This window comes from Stenella coeruleoalba (genome assembly GCF_951394435.1).
Source record: "Stenella coeruleoalba genome assembly, chromosome: 3".
NCBI classification, from domain to species: domain Eukaryota; kingdom Metazoa; phylum Chordata; class Mammalia; order Artiodactyla; family Delphinidae; genus Stenella; species Stenella coeruleoalba.
In genome coordinates this window covers 138,988,421-139,006,912 of record NC_137148.1, presented here as the reverse complement: position 1 = coordinate 139,006,912, position 18,492 = coordinate 138,988,421, and the positions used below count along the sequence as shown (strand labels likewise).

General features: G+C 37.8%; 1 protein-coding gene across 11 annotated transcripts in view; it reads left to right on the top strand.

Annotated features, from left to right (window-relative positions):
• LOC307183788 (uncharacterized protein) overlaps positions 1-18,492 on the top strand; it is a 693,054-nt gene that overhangs the window by 25,182 nt on the left and 649,380 nt on the right. For all 11 annotated transcript variants that reach the window (XR_013827609.1, XR_013827610.1, XR_013827611.1 and 8 more), the window contains exon 2: positions 9,992-10,147. Coding sequence is in view for 8 of the 11 variants with exons in the window: in XM_079916856.1 (XP_079772982.1) it covers positions 9,992-10,147 (156 nt within the window). In the remaining 3 variants the exon portion in view is untranslated. The remainder of the gene's footprint in view (positions 1-9,991; positions 10,148-18,492) is intronic.

The following is an 18,492-nucleotide window of genomic DNA, read 5'->3' as shown; positions in this document are numbered from 1 at the left end:
AGACTCACATGAAAAGATGCCTTGATTTCTTGCCAGAATGTCAAAAATAACCTCTAAAATGGATTTCACACACTCACTCTATTTCCCATCCAAACTGTGTCCCACACTGTAGTCAGAGTTATCTTTGCCATTTGTTAAGATGACCATGCTTGTCTCCTCATTGACTGTCTTCAGTGGTTTCATGGCTTCCCGTTAGTCTTAAGAATAAAATCTTAAGATTAAAATCCTTGCTAGGAATGATCAGGAACTGTAATGACTATCTCTCTTTATATTTGGAATCCCATTTCTTCTATACCCCCTGTATTTCTCAGGCATACTTTCTCCATACTGGGGGCAAAGGTCCTCATGAAGCTCATGTTTATGCCATTCTAATGGTTCTCAATCTCAGTTCCCCAAATTACATGGACTAGGGGAGAGAAATCTTCCAAAAGAAAGAGATGAACAATGGATAAAATAACACATATTCTCTCTAGTCATATAATTAGAATAAAATTATTCTGCATATAGTATAATTTTCCAGCTGTCAACGAATGTTCTTTTTATTTAAACAAGTATATAAAGCAATTTGCTACAGTAAATTCCCACATAATGAAATAATTTAAAAGTCTCTTGGAGATATTTGGATACAGGTCGAAAGTTTGTGAGGTAAATTATTTTATGCTCTCTGTATTCTGGTTCTAGAAAATGACTGGATTTAAATGTTGATATTTTGAGTTCATTTAGTAATATTAAATATAGTTAACATTATTGATTTCCTACCATTTTCCAGGCACTTTGTTAGTTTGTGGGTACCTCTCATAACTTTCTTGCTCCTGTTGTTGTTATTCCTTAATTTTTGATGGGAACCTATGGAGAATTTCATGCTTACTGAGGTAACACAAAAGCACTGCTTTTTAAAGCATGTGAGTTTTCGTTTATTGACAATGGAGTATTGCAACATAAAAGGTGGATTGGGCAAACTCTATCATAAAGCTGCTTTTCTTCTTGTATAGCTTCTGTCTAGTTCTTTTATTAGTGTCCAGGAGGCTCAAAATCCTAGGCCAAAATCATATCTCTAATATCAAGATTATGACATGTGTAACAGATTGGGCATAGGAAAGTGTAAATCATTTGAAGGCTATAGATTTAGCTGCCCACTTGGAACAATAAATTATGTGTATGTACTGGGCCATTGGTGTATAACTGGACAAAGTATGAAGTTGATTTCAAGCTGGAAGGGTTATGAATCAAATGATATTAATGGTATAGCATGGATAGGTACCCTGGGGTAGATATCTTGGGATTATTGAGTAGGTAGTATGTTCTCTATTAGACAAGGTAGGTATGTCCCCTAAGAAATTCTCATTGAGAAGTTGAGAATTTATTCAGTTATTCACCTCTAAATCATATATGGCTAATGTTAAATTGACAATTATGCTAATTTTTGTTTTGTTTTATTGTGTTTTGTTTAAGTGCATAAATTTGTAATTTCCAACAGAACTATGTCACTTTTCATGTCTTTATTATCTTTTATTTTTATACTTATTTCTTTAGGTGAGATCCTGAGATACTTAAATTGGTCATCCAACAATTGAAGTTCTGTAATAGTAAAACTGTGGAAATCCTGTGTAATTATTACTCTATTCTTTGTGACAGGGTTTTTACTTTATATCAACATTAACAAAATACCCTGATTTAGAATCAGCATGAAGTAATGCATAAGCTTTCCCCTGTCTTTCAGTATCTTAGTGGCTTAAATTGATGTCTTACTGAAAGTCAAACTTTCTAAAAGAAGAGACACTTTCAATAGAGAAAATCCCCCAAATTCTCTTCTTTCAATCAAGTTTCATCCTGTGACACTTACCTAGGTTAGCTTGGAACATGTCACTATTATCTACATTTGTAGAGTGTCAGGCTGTTAATGTCCTAAATATTTTGACAAGCACCATCTAGTTTAACTTTCATAATTACCCCCTGAGATAAGTACAATCATTATTTTTAGGTGAGGTATGTGAATCTGGATTGTACAATAGAACAGTTTGTTAAAATGAAGCTGGGACTCAGAATTTCTTCTGTTTGACCAGACTTCACACTCTTAGTACTACATTAGAAATCAAAGAACAACTCATTTTAGGTGGCCCCAGGCTGCTTCTAGATATTACTTTACGGCACTGGCTTTTTATTAAAATTTTGTTTTGGTTGTTCAGTTTCTTTTGCCAAATTGCCAAGTACACAAAATGCCCCATAATGTACTGTATAGTAACTTGGCTTGTCCATTTAAGTATAGATAAAATTCTCAGAGCCTGTCCTAGATACACCTCCAGAATGTCAGTGTGGATTTAGAATTATACTGGAAAGAATGACTGAAGAGTTTTTCTTCCGTAGCCTTTATGAATGTATTCCTGGGATGAAGAACTTAATCAGGTGTCTGAAAAATGGAAAGATTTCAAAGTTTTTGTCAGTTTTCATATTCATTGACTTTTGTGGAGTTTGTAATGAGATCTGAGTATGTTTTTTTGTGACTTTAAGATGTTTCTTTTTGATTTATATCAGGATTTCTCAACCTCAGTACTACTGACATTTTGGATAGAAAATTCTTTATTACGGGAGACTGGCCTCTGCATTGTAGGATGTTTCAAAGCATCCCTGACCTCTGTCCATTAGAGGTCAACATCAGCACCCTGTTGTGGCAAACAGAAATGTCTCTAGGCATTTCCAAATGTTCTGTGAGAGAGGGCAAGATTGCCCCTATTTGATAACCACTGATCTATAGGTATACACTTCGCAGAGATGCAAAACGTCCTTATTTTATGGAATGTAAACAAATGCCAGTGCTTTTTAAAGTAATGAGTATCCTGATTTCATTGTTGTTAAAGGGGGACTCCTAATTGATCACTGTTGTGTGCTTTTTACTTACTGTTAGATACATTGATTGCATTACTCTCAAGCCAATTATTATCATTTAAAATCCTCAGAAAGGTCTTTGCTGTGTAAGTGTTCAAAGATCCCATATGAGGTGAAATGGCAGATCTTTTTATCTGAGCACTCAATAAAGGAAGTATTTCAGAGGAAGTAGCAGCTATATAAGCTATTTTTTCCTATTAAATCTACCGTTTCCTACAATCTCAGACTCTTGAGTTGAGGCAGAGTTGCCAGCTTGTAGTAGCCTCATTTTTCAAAGAAATTTTATTTCCTTGTCTTACCACTGGGCCTCGGTTGAAGCTATTCTGGGCCACTCCTCTAATTTCCAAACATCAGATCTCAAAGATAAGGATTTCAGGTATGACTCCTTTCCCTCCTTCAGGTTCTAGCCTCCTTAGGCATACTAGTCTATTCGTTCTGAGAAACCAACCTGGAATATGAAGGAGTGAAGATTTGCTAAGGTACTCAAGAATGTAACAACTGACTCCCACTTCTTTATACTGGCATAACTAAGTCATTAAAATGACCTTTTGCAGAACCAAAATTCTCTTCAAGGTGACTTTTCCATCCATTTCCATATTTTAAAGTAGATGTCAGCTTCTCTTTCCAAAAGACAAGTGATCTCTTAAGCTAAATGGTAAGGAGTTTTAGTTACCAGTTTTTATACCACACAGTGATGCAGTGTCCTTGCAAAAAGCAATCTGCTTTTTCGATCAGTTGCAAAATTCAGTGGCCACAAACAGGGAAGGGGGCAGGAAAGAAAACCCCACAGGCATAGTTGTCCTTGTTTGAGGATGCCATTAAGAAGCCTATTCTGGTTCATGGCCAGATACTTCCTGGCTGCCTTTGTGGAAAGCCAATCCACTCGTTTATGTTTGGTGATGCAAAGAGCTATTTTTGTTGTTGAGTGCAGTTGCCTCCACTTAGGAGTACTTAAAATGAGCACACATTCTTTCTGCAAAATTATTCCATTTTCATTTTATTAAATGATTTATTGGATGGCTCCCAAAATGATTACCTAGAAATGTCAGGTAAAGGTTAATTCAATACCATGGAGCAGGGTAGTATAAGACTTGTGTGGCATGAGGTTGATAATACCATTTGTTTCAGGAAAGAAAATGGAATGATTTAGTATAACACCATGGGTACCTGACATTATTTTTCAATTTATCTGTGGTAAATAAATACATTTTGAACGTCTTTTCCATTTCATAAAAAGTGGGAATGTTTTTGAAAGACTGGCCTCACATTGCTATTTGAAAATAAGTGCTAGAATAACTTAGGAATATTTTCATTTCTGCTGAAACATTATCTCCAAATGAAGTTATGATATGGAAGAAAAGTTAGATATGGGGAGGCAGGTGAAGTAAATTTTTGCAGACATATTATTACATAGTATTTTTGAGCATATAGAAGCTCTCAGTCAGAAAATGGGGGCTTGATTCCTGGCTGCAGTACCAGTTTATTGAATATATGATGTTGGGGAAATCACTCAACTTCTTAAGCTTTAGTTTCCTCATTTATAACGTGAATAATGCAGAACACAGTTCTTTGCACACAAGGAACTATTCCTTTATTCTACCTATTCCCTTATTCAAGAACTATTTATGAAGCACCAAATGTGTGCTAGGAATGTTTTTTTCCCCAACTTTATTGAGATATAATTTCATACAACATTGTGTAAGTTTAAGGTGTACAGTGTAATGATTTGCTACTCATATATTGCAAAATGTATATATTGCAAAACCCAACTAACAGTAGGGTCAGTTAGCATCTTCATCACCTCACATAATTACCGTTTCATTTTTGTGTTGAGAATGTTTAGATCTACTTGCTCAGCACATTTCAAGTGTATAATACAGTATTACTAACTATAATCACCATTCTGCATATTAAATTCCAAAATATATTCATCTTAGAACTGGAAATTTGTATCTTTTGACTAACATCTTTCATTTCTCCCACTCCCTAATCCCTGGCAACCATCATTCTACGCTGTTTTTGTGACTTTATCTTTTTTAGATTCTACATATAAGTGATATCATACAGTGTTTGTCTTTCTCTGTCTGACTTATTTCACTTAGCATAATGCCCTCAAGGTCCATCCAAGTTGTCCCAAAGCCATGATCTCCTTCTTTCTTATGGCAGAATTGTATTCCATTATATATATACATTTATATATATATGTAAATATATATATGTACATGTATATAGGTATGTGTATATATATATACACTACCCCTTCTTTATCCATTCATCCATAGATGGACGCTTAGGTTGTTTCCATATCTTGGCTGTGTAGTAATGCTACAGTGAGCATAGGAGTGCAGATATGTCTTCGAGAGTGATTTCATATTCTTTGGATATATACCCAGAAGTGAAATGCCTGGATCATGTGGTAGTTCTCTTTTAAATTTTGAAGAACCTTCATACTGGTTTTCTTAGTGGCTGTGCCAATTTACATTCCCACCAGTAGTGCATGAATGTTCCCTTTCTCCCCATCTAATACTTGTTATTACTTGTCTTTTTGATAATAGCCATTCTCACAGAAGTAACACCCTTGATTAAATTTATTCATAAGTATTTTATTATTTTTGATGCTATTGTGAATAGGATTGTTTCCTTTATTTTTCAGATATTTTGTTGTTAATGCATAGAAACACAACTCATTTCTCTGTGTTGAATTTCTGTCTTCCAACTCTACTCATTTATTTAACAGGTTTTGGTGGAGTCTTTAGGATTTTATATACTATATGATACATCATCAGCAAGCAAACATTTTACTTCTTGCTTTCTGATCTGGAGGCCTTTTATTTCTTTCTCTTGCTTGATCACTCTGGTGAAGGTGAAGACTTTAGTATTATACTGAATAAGAATGGTGAGAGTGGGCATCCTTGTCTTTTTCCTCATCTGAGAGTAAAAATTTTCAACTAAAAGCTTTTGAGTGTCATGTCAGCTATAAGTTTGTCATATGTGCCCTTTATTATGTTGAGGTACATTTCTTTTATACCCACTTTGCTGAGAGTTTTTATCATGAAACGTTGTTGAATTTTGTCAAGTGCTTTTTCTGCACCTATTGAAATGACCATATGATTTTTGTTTTTGTTTCTGTTAATGTGATATATCACATTTATTGATCTGCATATGTTGAACCATCCTTGCATCCCTGGAATCAATCCCACTTGATCATGGTGTGTGATCTATTTAATGCTATGTTGAATTCAGTTTGCTCATATTTTGCTGAGAATGTTTGCATCTGTATTAATCAGGGATATTGACCTGTAGTTTCTTTTTTTTCCTTCTGGTAGCATCCTTATCTGGCTTTGGTATCAAGTAATGCTAGCCTAATAAAATGAGATTGGAAATGTTGCCATCTCTTTAATTTTTTGGAAGAGTTTGAGAAGAATGAGCATTAATTCTTATTTAAATGTTTGGTAAAATTTATTGGGGAAACTATCCTGGAATTTTCTTTGTTGGGAGATTTTTTTTTTTTTTTGCGGTACGCAGGCCTCTCACTGTTGTGGCCTCTCCTATTGCGGAGCACAGGCTCCGGACGCACAGGCTCAGCGGCCATGGCTCATGGGCCCAGCCGCTCCGTGGCATGTGGGATCTTCCCGGACCGGGGCACGAACCCGTGTTCCCTGCATCGGCAGGCGGACTCTCAACCACTGCGCCACCAGGGAAGCCCTGTTGGGAGATTTTTGATTACTGATTTAATCCTTACTCATTATTTGCTGTTCATATTTTCTGTTTATTCATGATTCAGTTATGGTAGGTTGTACAATTCTAGGAATTTATTCATTTCTTCTAGGTTGCCAAATATGTTGGTGTATAATTGTTTATAGTAAGTCTCTTATGATTCTTTATATTTCTGTGGTATCAGTTGTAATGTCCCTTCTTTCATTTCTGATTTTATTTGGGTCTTTTCATTCTTTTTTCTTGGTGAATCTAGCTAAAGGTTTGTCAGTTTTATCTTTTCAAAAAGCCAGCTGTTACTTTCACTGATCTTTTCTGTTGTCTTTTTTAGTCTCTACTTCATTTCTTTTTGCTCTGATCTTTGTTATTTCTTTCTTCTACTAACTTTGGGTTTCATTTGTTCTTTTTCTAGTTCCTTGAGGTATAAAGTTATTTTGTTTACTTGAAATCTGTCTTGCTTCTTTTGTAGGCGTTTATTACTAAAACTCTCTCAGCACTGCTTTTGCAGCATCCCATGTATTTTGGTATGTTTTGTTTTCATTTTCATTTGTTTCAATATTTCTTTATTTCCCTTTTGATTTTATTCTTTGATTCATTGGTTGTTAAGTGTGTTGTTTAATTTCCACATGTTTGTGAATTTTCCAACTTTCCTCTTGTTATTGATTTTTAGTTTTATATTATTATGTTTGGAAAACATACTTAGTATGATTTCGGTCTTCTTAAATTGGCCAAGACTTGTTACCTATCACATAACGTATCCTGAAGAATATGTTCCATGTGTGCTTGAGAAGAATGTGTACTCTGCTGCTGTTTGATGCATGTTCTGTACATGCCTGTTAGGTCCGTTTGGTCTAAAGTATAGTTCAAGTCCAAGGTTTCCTTTTGATTTTTTGTTCCTGCTCACCTTTGAAAGTGGGTACTGAAGTCCTCTATTATTGTATTGTTGTCTATGTCTCCCTTCAGATCTGTTAGTATTTGCTTAATATATTTAGATGTTTGGATGTTGGGTACATATATTATTTATGATTGTTATATCTTCTTGATGAATTGACTTCTTTGTCATTATATAGTAACTCTCTTTGTCTCTAGTTATAATTTTTGGTTTAAAATCTACTTTGTCTGAAACATGTATAGCCATCCCTACTCTCTTTTGGTTTCCACTTTCATGGAATATCTTTCTCTATACCTTCACTTTGAGCCTAAGTGTGTCCTTAAAGCTGAAGTGAGCGTTTTGTAGGCAGCATATAGTTGGGTCTTGTTTTTTAAATCAACCAGCCACTCTATGTGTTTTGTTTGCAGAACTTATTCCATTTACATTAAGATTAATTATTGATAGATAAAGACTGACTAATGCCATCTTATTAATTGTTTTCTGGCGTTTTTATAGTTCCATTCTTCCTTTCTCTCTCCAGCTGCTTTCCTTTGTGAATTGATAATTTTTAATAGTGATATACTTTAATTCCCTTCTATTCTTCTTTTGTGAATCTACTGTAGGTTTTTGTTGTGTGATCATCATGAGGCTTACATTAAACTTCTTATAAATATCTACTTTATGTTGATAACAAGTTAACTGTTTTTGCATACAAAACTCTACTTTTTTATTCCTCCTTTCCATTTATGTCTTTGATGCCGTAATTCACCTCTTTTTATATTGTATGTTCAGTAACAAATTATTGTAGCCATAGTTACTTTGAATACTATTGTCCTTTAACCTTTATGCTAGAATTAAGCTGTTAACACATCACAATATCACAGTATAATAGTATTCTGAATTTGACTACATTTTACATTTACCTTTACTGATGTGTTTTATATTTTCATATGTTGTCATGTTACTAGTTAGCATCCTTTCATTTCAGCTTGAAGAATTCCTTTCAGTATTTCTCATAAGGCAGGTCTAGTGGTGATGAACTCCCTTCAGTTTTTATTTGTCTGAGAAAGTCTTCATCTCTTCTTCATTTCTGAAGGACAACTTTGCTGGGTAAAGTATTCTTGTTTGGCAGTTTTTTTCTTTTAGCACTTTGAATATATTATCCCACTCTCTCCTGGCTTAAATGGTTTTTGCTGAGAAATCCACTGATAGCCTAATGGGGGTTCCCTTGTAAATTGCAACTTCTTTTCTCTTACTGCTTTTAAGAAACTCTCCTTGTCTTTGATATTTGACAGTTTTATTATAACATGTCTTAGAGAAGATCTCTTGTCCTATCTTGTAATTCACAGATCATTTTTTCTGCTTGATCTAGTCTGCTGTTGATTCTGTCTGTTGCATTTTTTATTTTATTCCTTGTGTTCTTCAGCTCCAGAATTGTTGTTTGGTTCTTTTTTATGATTTCTGTCTCTTTGTTAAATTTTTTATTTTGTTCTCATATTGTTTTACTGATTTTGTTGAATTGTCTTTCTGTGTTTTCTTGTAGCTTAGTGATCTTCCTTCAAACAGTTATTTTCAATATCTTATCTCCATATCTTTGAGGTTGGTTACTGGATGATTATTTTGATCTTTTGTTGGTCATATTTTCTTGATTTTTTTCATGTTCCTTGTAGTCTTCTGTTGCTGTCTTATTTACATTTTAGTCACGTCCTCCTCCTGTCTTTACTAAACTGCCCTTGGGAAATAAATATCTTCCATCAGCCCTACTAAGGAAATATGAGGCTTTCTCAGACCTTCTGTGGATATAACTGCTCCATGCTTCTTGTTCCCTCTTGTAGCAGAATATGTAAGAGTGCATGGTTTCTCTCCACCCCAAAAAGCACCAGGCCAAATGCTGACAGCCTTCCTGTTGCTTTCTCAAGGGCCAAACTCAAGCTCAAATTTATGGTCTGTCTCTAGCTCACAGATTCAGGTCAGCTTTCTGCATGTGCTCATTAGCCATCTTCCAAACCTGGCTCTGCCATCATCTGGAGCAGGCACAGAGAGCTAGCTGCAGGGTGGGGATATGTGTTGGCAAGGCACCCAGAGCACCGAGGATACCCATGGGTTAATTGGGGGTATCTGTAGGTGAGGCATCCCCAGTGTCTCATGGACAGGCTTCTTGGTGTAGTTTATGATGTAGTTGGTAGGATCTATGTCTCTGTAAAGCCATCTGAGAGTCCTGTCTGCAGCTCTCTCCTTTTTCCCTCTCCTACTCACGCAGCTCATGACCTAGTAGCTGGGATGGGGCGAGAGAGAAATGGGATTATGGCAACATCTCATATAGCTGGGAAAGCTGGATACTCACCTACATGTGCTCAGTTTTCCTTGTGGGAGCAATCCTGGGCCTAGCAGGTCTCATTTGGCACACTGAGCTGTGGCACACTGAGCTGTGCCACCCTGGGGGAGGCATGACATGGGTAAAGGGAAACTTTTCCTCCAGTCTTCTTCAATGCATCTAAACTCATTTTTTTTTTTCTCCAACAGTGTGCTGGAACTTCTTTTTCGGAAACTTGGACTTCTGCAAGGACTCTCTTATCTGCATGATTGTCCAAGACAGTGTTCTCCAGGGCCTCCTGGACCATGGCTGAGAGTGGCTGGAGCCAGTTCACACACCCTGCAGTGTCCACAGTCAGGACCAAGGTCTGTATGCCTATTATCTAATGTATGGGTGAGCGAGACTCTTCCTGGGTTCTTTGGTGTATGGTGCTAGATCCCACAGCTCCCCCAAAGGCACTTTTGTCTGTGGATGGATGCCAAATTGTTGTTGTTGATGGGGGGGGGGATACAACGAGGGATGTCTTATTCAGCTATGATGCTGATGTCACTTGCCCAGGAACGGTTTTAAGTTCTGGGAATAAAGGGGTGAGCCAAGGCACATTCATTCTGCTTTCATGGAACCTATAAGTTGGGGAGTTTGTGAGCATAGTTGAGAAGACAGCTATGAATTAAATAACTACACAAATATGTGTAACATTTTAACTGTGACAAGTGATATGAAATAAAGCAATATAGTATTATAGCTCTGAGGTATTTTCTGAGTCTGAAAGAACAGGAAAACTTCCTTGAGAAGTGACATCAAAGTTAGATCTCAAAGATGAGTAGAAGTTAGCTAAGGGAAGATGGGGAGAGAGAGAGGAGAGGTTTCATCACGTGGAGAGTAAGATGTGCAAAGGCCCTGTGTCAGCAGGGAGCAGGAGGCTTCTGAGGAACGGAGTATAGGCCAGTGTGGCTGGAGCCCAGGGAACAAGAGGGATGAGTGATGTGTGATGAGGCTGGAGACGCTAGCAGGCGTCAGAACATGTAGGGCCTTTTAGACCATGTTATAGAGTCTGATTTTTTTTTTTAATTGAGATTTTTGAGAAACTGCAGAAGGGTTTTAAGAAGGATAAGGTGGTGGTGGTGTTGACATGAGTATGTTTGCATTTTGAATTGTGGTCACAGCATGAAGATAGGGGAGGTAGGTGTGGATGCTCAAAGACCAAAGTGAGGAGGCTACTGCTGTCCACCAGGTGAGGGCTGATGGCATCTCGGATTAGAGAGAAAGGGGAGTGGAGAGGGCAAGAAGTTCATGACTTTTCAAAGCTAAACTCAGTATACATTCGCCATGATGATTGTCGTTGTTATTGCTATGGTTCTTTCGCCATATGATCAGACTACTGACATTCTTCCTTTTGAGTTGGAGCCAGTAGCTTTTCCTTGATTAGAAAAACTTGATGATGGTTGGAAGCCCTGTTTTCTAGATGTTTATTCTTTGATGACCATCACATTTAAGGGAAAGTTTTCACGCAGTCCATTGAACCCATCTGATAGGCTCTGAGAGATCCAACAGCAGATCTCAGGTTGTTTCTAGCGTCTCCAGATTCTAAGTTTTCCAAAGAACAGTGGACCCCTGCCAGGGAGGACCCTGGGTCAGCCTGTTGGCCTTCCTAACCTTGACATGATTTAGTTCCCGGTTCCCTATCATTTTTGGTGAAGAAGTGTGGATCTTAAATTTCTCATTTTCTCCTGTGTTACTTGAAGGGTAAAACATTTTATACTCTCGATTTAGCTGTGAACCCAAAACTGCTCTAAAAAGCAAAGTCTAGTATTTAAAAAAATGTATTCCACATAATTGCAATCTGATGGGTGGCAATAACTGAGTCTCTACTCTGGAATACCTGGCTCCTTTTAATTCTCATTTTTAGTTCTAACAGTTAGTATGTGAACTTGAACTCATCTCCCCCTGCCCCCCACACTTGTACTCAAGTTTTGGACTAAAAAGTTGAAGATACAAGTATCTAGACACTCATAAAGATATTTTGAGGTTAAAACATTGTATGCATTTCCATAAACATACAAGTACCAACTATGTATTTATTCAACAAATATGTATTAAGCACATACTAAGTGCTTAGAAATGTTTAGGGATGAAAACACAAAATAGAGCTGTTCTTGTGGAACTTGCATTCTGATTATAGATGGGATAGGGGTGGGGTTTAGACTGCAATACCTCTCTGAAATTCATACAAGCAGGGCCATGTCCTGGGCCTTACATTAAGAGGATCCCACTTTGGCCCTACCCAGCACATCCCTCCATACTGGCCATGGTGTCCGAATGGCCAAGGGAAACTGCTGACTTGCCTCTCTTTTGAGATCATAAACCAGGTAACTGGCACCTTGGATTCCCTGCACAAACCTCCCTGAGCTGACTTGTAGAGAGTGCACAAGCCTGTTCCATGAATCCCTTCTAGTATGACACTGTTGTGCTCCCTTCTGTCTCGGGAGTGGCCAGGGCCTTGTTACTTGTCTGGGAGGAGGAACTGTAGATGAGACATGGCTGAATGGTGTGTTTTGTCTGTTAATATGAGGCTTTTTTTCTGAGTGGGACAATGTGAAACGGTGGGAAGGGAAAGGGGTTGGGCCATGAGCCAGGGTTTGCCCCCCTCTCCCAGGCTGCATATTCTGACATAGTACATCAAGCAGTCTGAGCATTCTAAATTTGAACTGGGCCTTTCATTATTAAACCTTTTTATCAAAGGTAGGAAGATAGAATATATTTTATTTAGCAGGTTTTTTTAGCTTGGTTTATAACTTTTAAATGTTTAAACATATGTCAGTGGGTGTTGAAAATCTTAGGGGTGGGCTTGTTGAACAGACGGCTAATCAATAGGTAAGCAAATACTTGAAGACAATATTTTAGACAGTGATAAATGTGTGAAGTAAGAGGGAGTTGAGAGTGAATTCAGGAGTAGCTGCTCCTTTAGATTGGATGTTGACAGTAGGTCTCTTCAAACATGGGGCAGAGAACTGAGTTGAATAAGAAGGTGCTCATTAGAAAAACCTTGGAGCAGTACATTCTGTCAAAGGAAAAGGCCGATGCAAAGGCTCTAAAGAAGAGAGGTACTTGGTGCACCCAAGGAATAGAAAGGCCAGTGTGGTTCACATATAGTAGGTCCAGGTTCCTAGCATGAGTTGGCATTGAAGAGGTCTGCAGGGGCCAGAACCCTATATAAGGCCTTGAAGATCATAGTTTGGAATATGGATTAATTTCCAGTGCAGTGAAAGCAGTGGAACAATTTATACAAGGGAGTGGCATGATCTGATTTAAATTTTACAATAACTCTGGCCACTCAGTGATGAACTTGTAGGAACAGGAATGGAAGCAGGAAAGCCATATAAAAGGCTATTGCAGTGGTCCAGTTTAATACTGATGGTGGCTTGGATAATGTTTCAGACCATGGTAGGCATTCAGTGTGAAAATAATTTGGCAGAACATGTACTTAGAACTGTTATTTTAAGTTCTATGAAACTTCTAGCAGCTAACACTTGTTCAGTACATTTTGTGACAATTCCTTTTGTGATCACTAAGCAAACTCACTTTTTTCAATAGTCCTCCTCTTTAATATGGAACCACCTATGATCCTAAGAGCATTGGAAAATCAAAAAAAATTATTTTAAACATTTGACAATGGAACATAGGGAACTGCAGTAGAGGCTTAGGCTGGGTTTTGTGATGGTTCACGTGTTAACAGCTGATAACGGAAAATGATTAGTAAGGAACAGGAAAGGGTATGAGGAAATAGCGCAGTTAAATTTATTCTAATTTCATTGTCAGACAGCATGAAAGCTGAAATACTTGGCTTACTAATAAAACTGTGGTATAACATGCAAGGCCTTTGCATAAGGAATGACTAAGCAATGTTTTCAGCTTTGCTATTGAATTATTAAAACACAGAGTGGAATTTACAAGGCCAGAAAATTTGCTTTATCCAACAAGTAATTCCTGAAAGCTTGCTGTGTGCAGACACTGAACCAGGGAATCTTGAGTAAGCTTTAGGATTTGACTACTAGATGACCACAGTTTGGTAAAGTCTTTGCATTTTAAATCTTAACCTGTTTTTCCCATATTTAGAAAACTTATAGTTGAAAAAAATTACCCACTCTATCTTATTTAATATTTTTTTCAGATTGCAAACTTTGAGAAAAGGGAGCCTGTGAATTTTACTAGGCTTTTCTTTAACACAGCCCCATTCCATGGATGTCTTTCATAGTTGGTGAAAATGTTCCTAGCCCTGGATTCTTTGTCTTTAGAATAAATTACTCCCTAGGTTATTTTAATGTTCTGGTAATGCAATTAACCTGCCTCTTGCTTCTCTTTGTCCAAAGTAGCCAGTTACCATTAAATTAGATCTTGATTCTGTGATTGGATGGCAAAGCACTTAGATATAAAGGAATGATGTCTGCCATAGTAGGTGTCATTTTAAAATAACAAAGTATATATATACTTTTTGCACAGTGTCAGTTTCACTGTGCTTATGTATCCTGTTAGAAACTGAGAATCTGCTTGCTTTGAAATCATTTTTTACTCGACTTTTATAGACTTCCACAGAAGTTGCATGTGCAAATTGCTTTTACAAATGCAACTTCCCGAAGCCCACAGTGTCACTAATAATATTAATGATAACTAAGCCTTATTCAGTATTTATTAGTAGGCCAGTGAAGGGATTTATATACATTATTTTATATAATTTTCACAATAACCTATAACATAAGCATAACAAAGGTTTTGTAAAAATATCTTCCTTTTACAAAACTGGCATTGTTTGTTCACTCCCATTTTGAATAATCTCCACGTGAATGTAAACTCTAGGAAGCCAGGGGTTACATCTGCCTGTTTCTCTATTATACGCCAGTAGTTTGCATGACACCTGATCCACAACCAATGATTAATAAATATTTAACTGCCTTCTTTTTTTTTCTTAACATCTGTATTGGAGTATAAATGCTTTACAATGGTGTGTTAGTTTCTGCTTTATAACCAAGTGAATCAGCTATCCATATACATATATCCCCGTATCTCCTCCCTCTTGCATCAATGGCAGCCAGAGGTTAAGTGGCTTGCCCAAGGTGATAAAGCTAGTGTCATCCTATCTTACTCCAAAGAGTGTGTTCTTAGTGTGCTTGATACAGTTTCAAGGAAGAGTTCATTGGCCTGCTGGGTTGGATATTAGGAATTCCTTATATCATTTAGATTTATCTCTCTATGGTACAGCTCAAGATCTGCTACACTTGGTATTAACTCATTTGGGAAAATGTTATTCTCAGATAAATAGCCTCAGGCTCCTATTATACACTAATGGCATACTTTGAACTTGTCTTTTTTTTTTTTTTAAATAATTCATTTATTTTGGCTGTGTTGGGTCTTTGTTGCTGTGCGCGGGCTTTCTCTAGTTGCGGCAAGCAGTGGCTACTCTTTGTTGTGGTGCACGGGCTCTAGGTGCGCAGGCTTCAGTAGTTGTGGCACGCAGGCTCAGTAGTTGTGGCTCACGGGCTCTAGAGCATAGGCTCAGTAGTCGTGGCACACGGGCTTCGGTGCTCCGCAGCATGTGGAATCTTCCCGGACCAGGGCTTGAACTCATGTCCCCTGCATTGGCAGGCGGATTCTTAACCACTGCGCCACCAGGGAAGTTCAGAAGCTTGTCCTTCTTACCATAGTGATGTTTTCCCATCATGTTCCAATTCAGTTCTAAAGGAAGTAACTGAACAATGAGTGTAAAGTTCCTCTTTCTCATATTACCCATATAAAGTTATTAACTTTTTCTTAGGTTCTAATTAAAGTCCTCCTGTCCCAACCTCAGTGAGTTTAGAAATAGCAAATTCTCCTTTCCAGGCAAATTATTAATCCTGATGTCATTGTTTAAACAGCAAGTTTTGGGTTGATTTCACATTTCCTGCTGAATTGAATTCCAACTTCTCTGATGGGCTTCCTTTTCTCACACTTTTCCAAACCTTGAAATCCAATTATATCTTCTGGTCTCACTCCCAGAAAATTCTACTGATACTCTATAATGCAGGGAGACTGGAGGGCTGGCTCAACATTTAACATACTCTGGGATCCTCTAGATCTGTACCTTTGTGTGAACTGGTATTACCACCACCATGCCTTTCTTCCTGCATCTTTGTTTATATGAAGCTTGCTCTCTCCCTTGGGCAGAACAGAGGCAAACTCTCTTTTGCAACTTGTGTCTTCCTTATGGCTGTCTCCTGTGGACCAGACTGTGAGATACAATACATCCCCTCAAGGTCTGGGCCTTTCATGACAGGAACTGAGGCTCCATCTCTTTGAGGGCCCAAAGCAATGCCCACTTCATAGCGTGAACAGAAGGGTACACGGCGGAGTGTTCTGTTTTCTTCCTCATTCTCCCCCCCACCCTTTGTTCTTTCTTTGAAACCACTTTCTACCCCAAAGGGTCAGGATCCTGAGCATCAGTTGAGGAGGATTTAGATTTTTTTGGATGGAGCATCTACATAAAAACAAAATTTCTTTTGCTAATATTAAACATCCCTTTACTCTGCCCTAGTGAAGAACTTCCTCCAAGCAAAGGGTCAGGGGGAAGGAGAAAAATGAGTTCTTCAAATGTAAACTCTGTGGTTATTGTTATAATGTGTGAGAGGGTATAGATATAATCCATTACCCAAAAGAAAATGGTACATACTAATTCTTGATTTTTCCATTAAATAATTTGTCAGTACATCTTGACTAGGCACCATGGAGTTCACTTCTTTGTCTGATAGTCTCCCTTTTTTCAGTGTGTTAGTTCTTTTGTTTTCTTCCACCTCCCTGAGGGTCTTAGTTCCATATTGGGGAGGTACTTCCAGGTTTTCCCCCCGTGTGTTGCAGGAGTAGGTTCTTAATAGTCTCTAGGGTGAAACAAAGACAAACACATCGTTCTTTGGATAATAAAGAATTTTTCACAAAATAATTTTGATGAAAGATCTAGAATGTAAGATCCATAAAAATACATGTGCTCTGTGGGCTGGACCTTATTAGCTCATTATGGGATTATCAGTACTTAGTGTTCAGGACTTACTTGTTAAATGTATGAATAAATAAATGTGTTAGAGTTCTAAGACATCTTTGCCCCTCTTCTCTGTTTATAGTACTGAATGAGGGGTGAGAGTGGAGGAGGTTGCAAAACAAGGAAGTCTGGGACAGGGAGAGAAGTCTTCATCCTGCTGCAAATAAAAATGTGAGGAACTGAATTTTTAATGCTTCTTTAGTGTTGCCAAACCCCTCTGTTAGGGACCTCTCTTATTTTTCCTTCAAATAGAGCATGCGGAATTTAACCTGTCACAGTGTCATTTTGAAAGGCTTTACTTCTTGAGGACGAGGAACTCAAGCTTTGCCCCGTCTGTTTTGTTTATGGTAAATTTAATAGCAAGATACAAGCAGTACCACAGAGACTTAACCTACCGGCAGTTTGAACCTCCTGATCACCATCCTTGGTTAATTTTTTATTCAGAGAACTCTCAGTAAAATTTTCCTGTCTTGTGATGAGGTCCATGAAACGTTTTTTCTTTGGGCTTCTTGAAATCATAGCTGAAAGCTCAGCCGGTGTAAAACATTTCCATTATCTGATTTGAATTTTTCAGTACCCCACCTGACTTTGCTCTAAACCCCATAGCTCAGATGCTTTAGTGACGAAGTATATTGTATTGTGCATATGTCCCAGGACAGAAAGGGGAACTTTCAAATTGTTCTGAGAACATGTGGAGGGAAACAGAAGTTTGGCCTTCACCAGTAGAAGCTAAGATCAACCAATCCATGTGGCTTCCCATGTATATTCAAAGAGCTTTTGCAAATTTTCCTAATACATTTACCTGTTTCTTTTTGTTGAAGCTATTACATAGTTGAGTTGCAGCTGAAATATTCCTTCCAAGAAATAATGTCTGATCTCATTTTTTTCCTCCTCTGTATCTTATTGTTTTCTCCCTTCTGTGATTTATGCCTTGAACTTGAGAAAATTTCTGTCTATGTTTTATCTTCCCTACTATGTTCCAAGCTACTTAAGAACAGGGAATACTTCTGTTATAGTTTTTAAATGTCTCCAGTACATAGATATATATTGAGGGCCATTAATTTTTTTTTCTGGGCCTAATTTGGGTGACTCAGCACACCAGTGAATGCAGGGCTAGGAGGTGAAAAATTTGCCTTGAGGAGGAGAGTCATAGGTAAGCCTATACATTTACCAGAGTTGGAGATCTGATCCTTTTGGTCCAGGTGCTCTGGACTCAAAGAACGACCTTGCGTAAACTCAGGACTCCCCCGTCCCAAAGCTAATGGGGAGTGTACAATATTCCTTAGTCTGCTCTTTGTCTGAAAGCACAAAGTCTGGTGTGTATGTGTGTGTGTGTTTGTATGTCTATGTGAGTGTGTTGTGTTAAAGGACTTGAAACAGCCGTATCTAGGCACGAGTGGGACTCAGAGCTGGCCGTAACCACTAGCCATTAGCTGTCCTTCCCAAATAGGCTATTAATGGCTCTAGAACTCTGCTCTGTACCTGCATTTCAAACTAAAGGCACACTCTCGTGATAGGCCAGAAGGACTTCCATCATTTGGCCCTTATTTTTCACTTTACCTGTTCCTTGGACCAGTTTCGCTTCTACATATAACACCCCAGAAATATTGGCTTGCTTTCTGTTCCCTGGCACGTCGAGGTATTTCC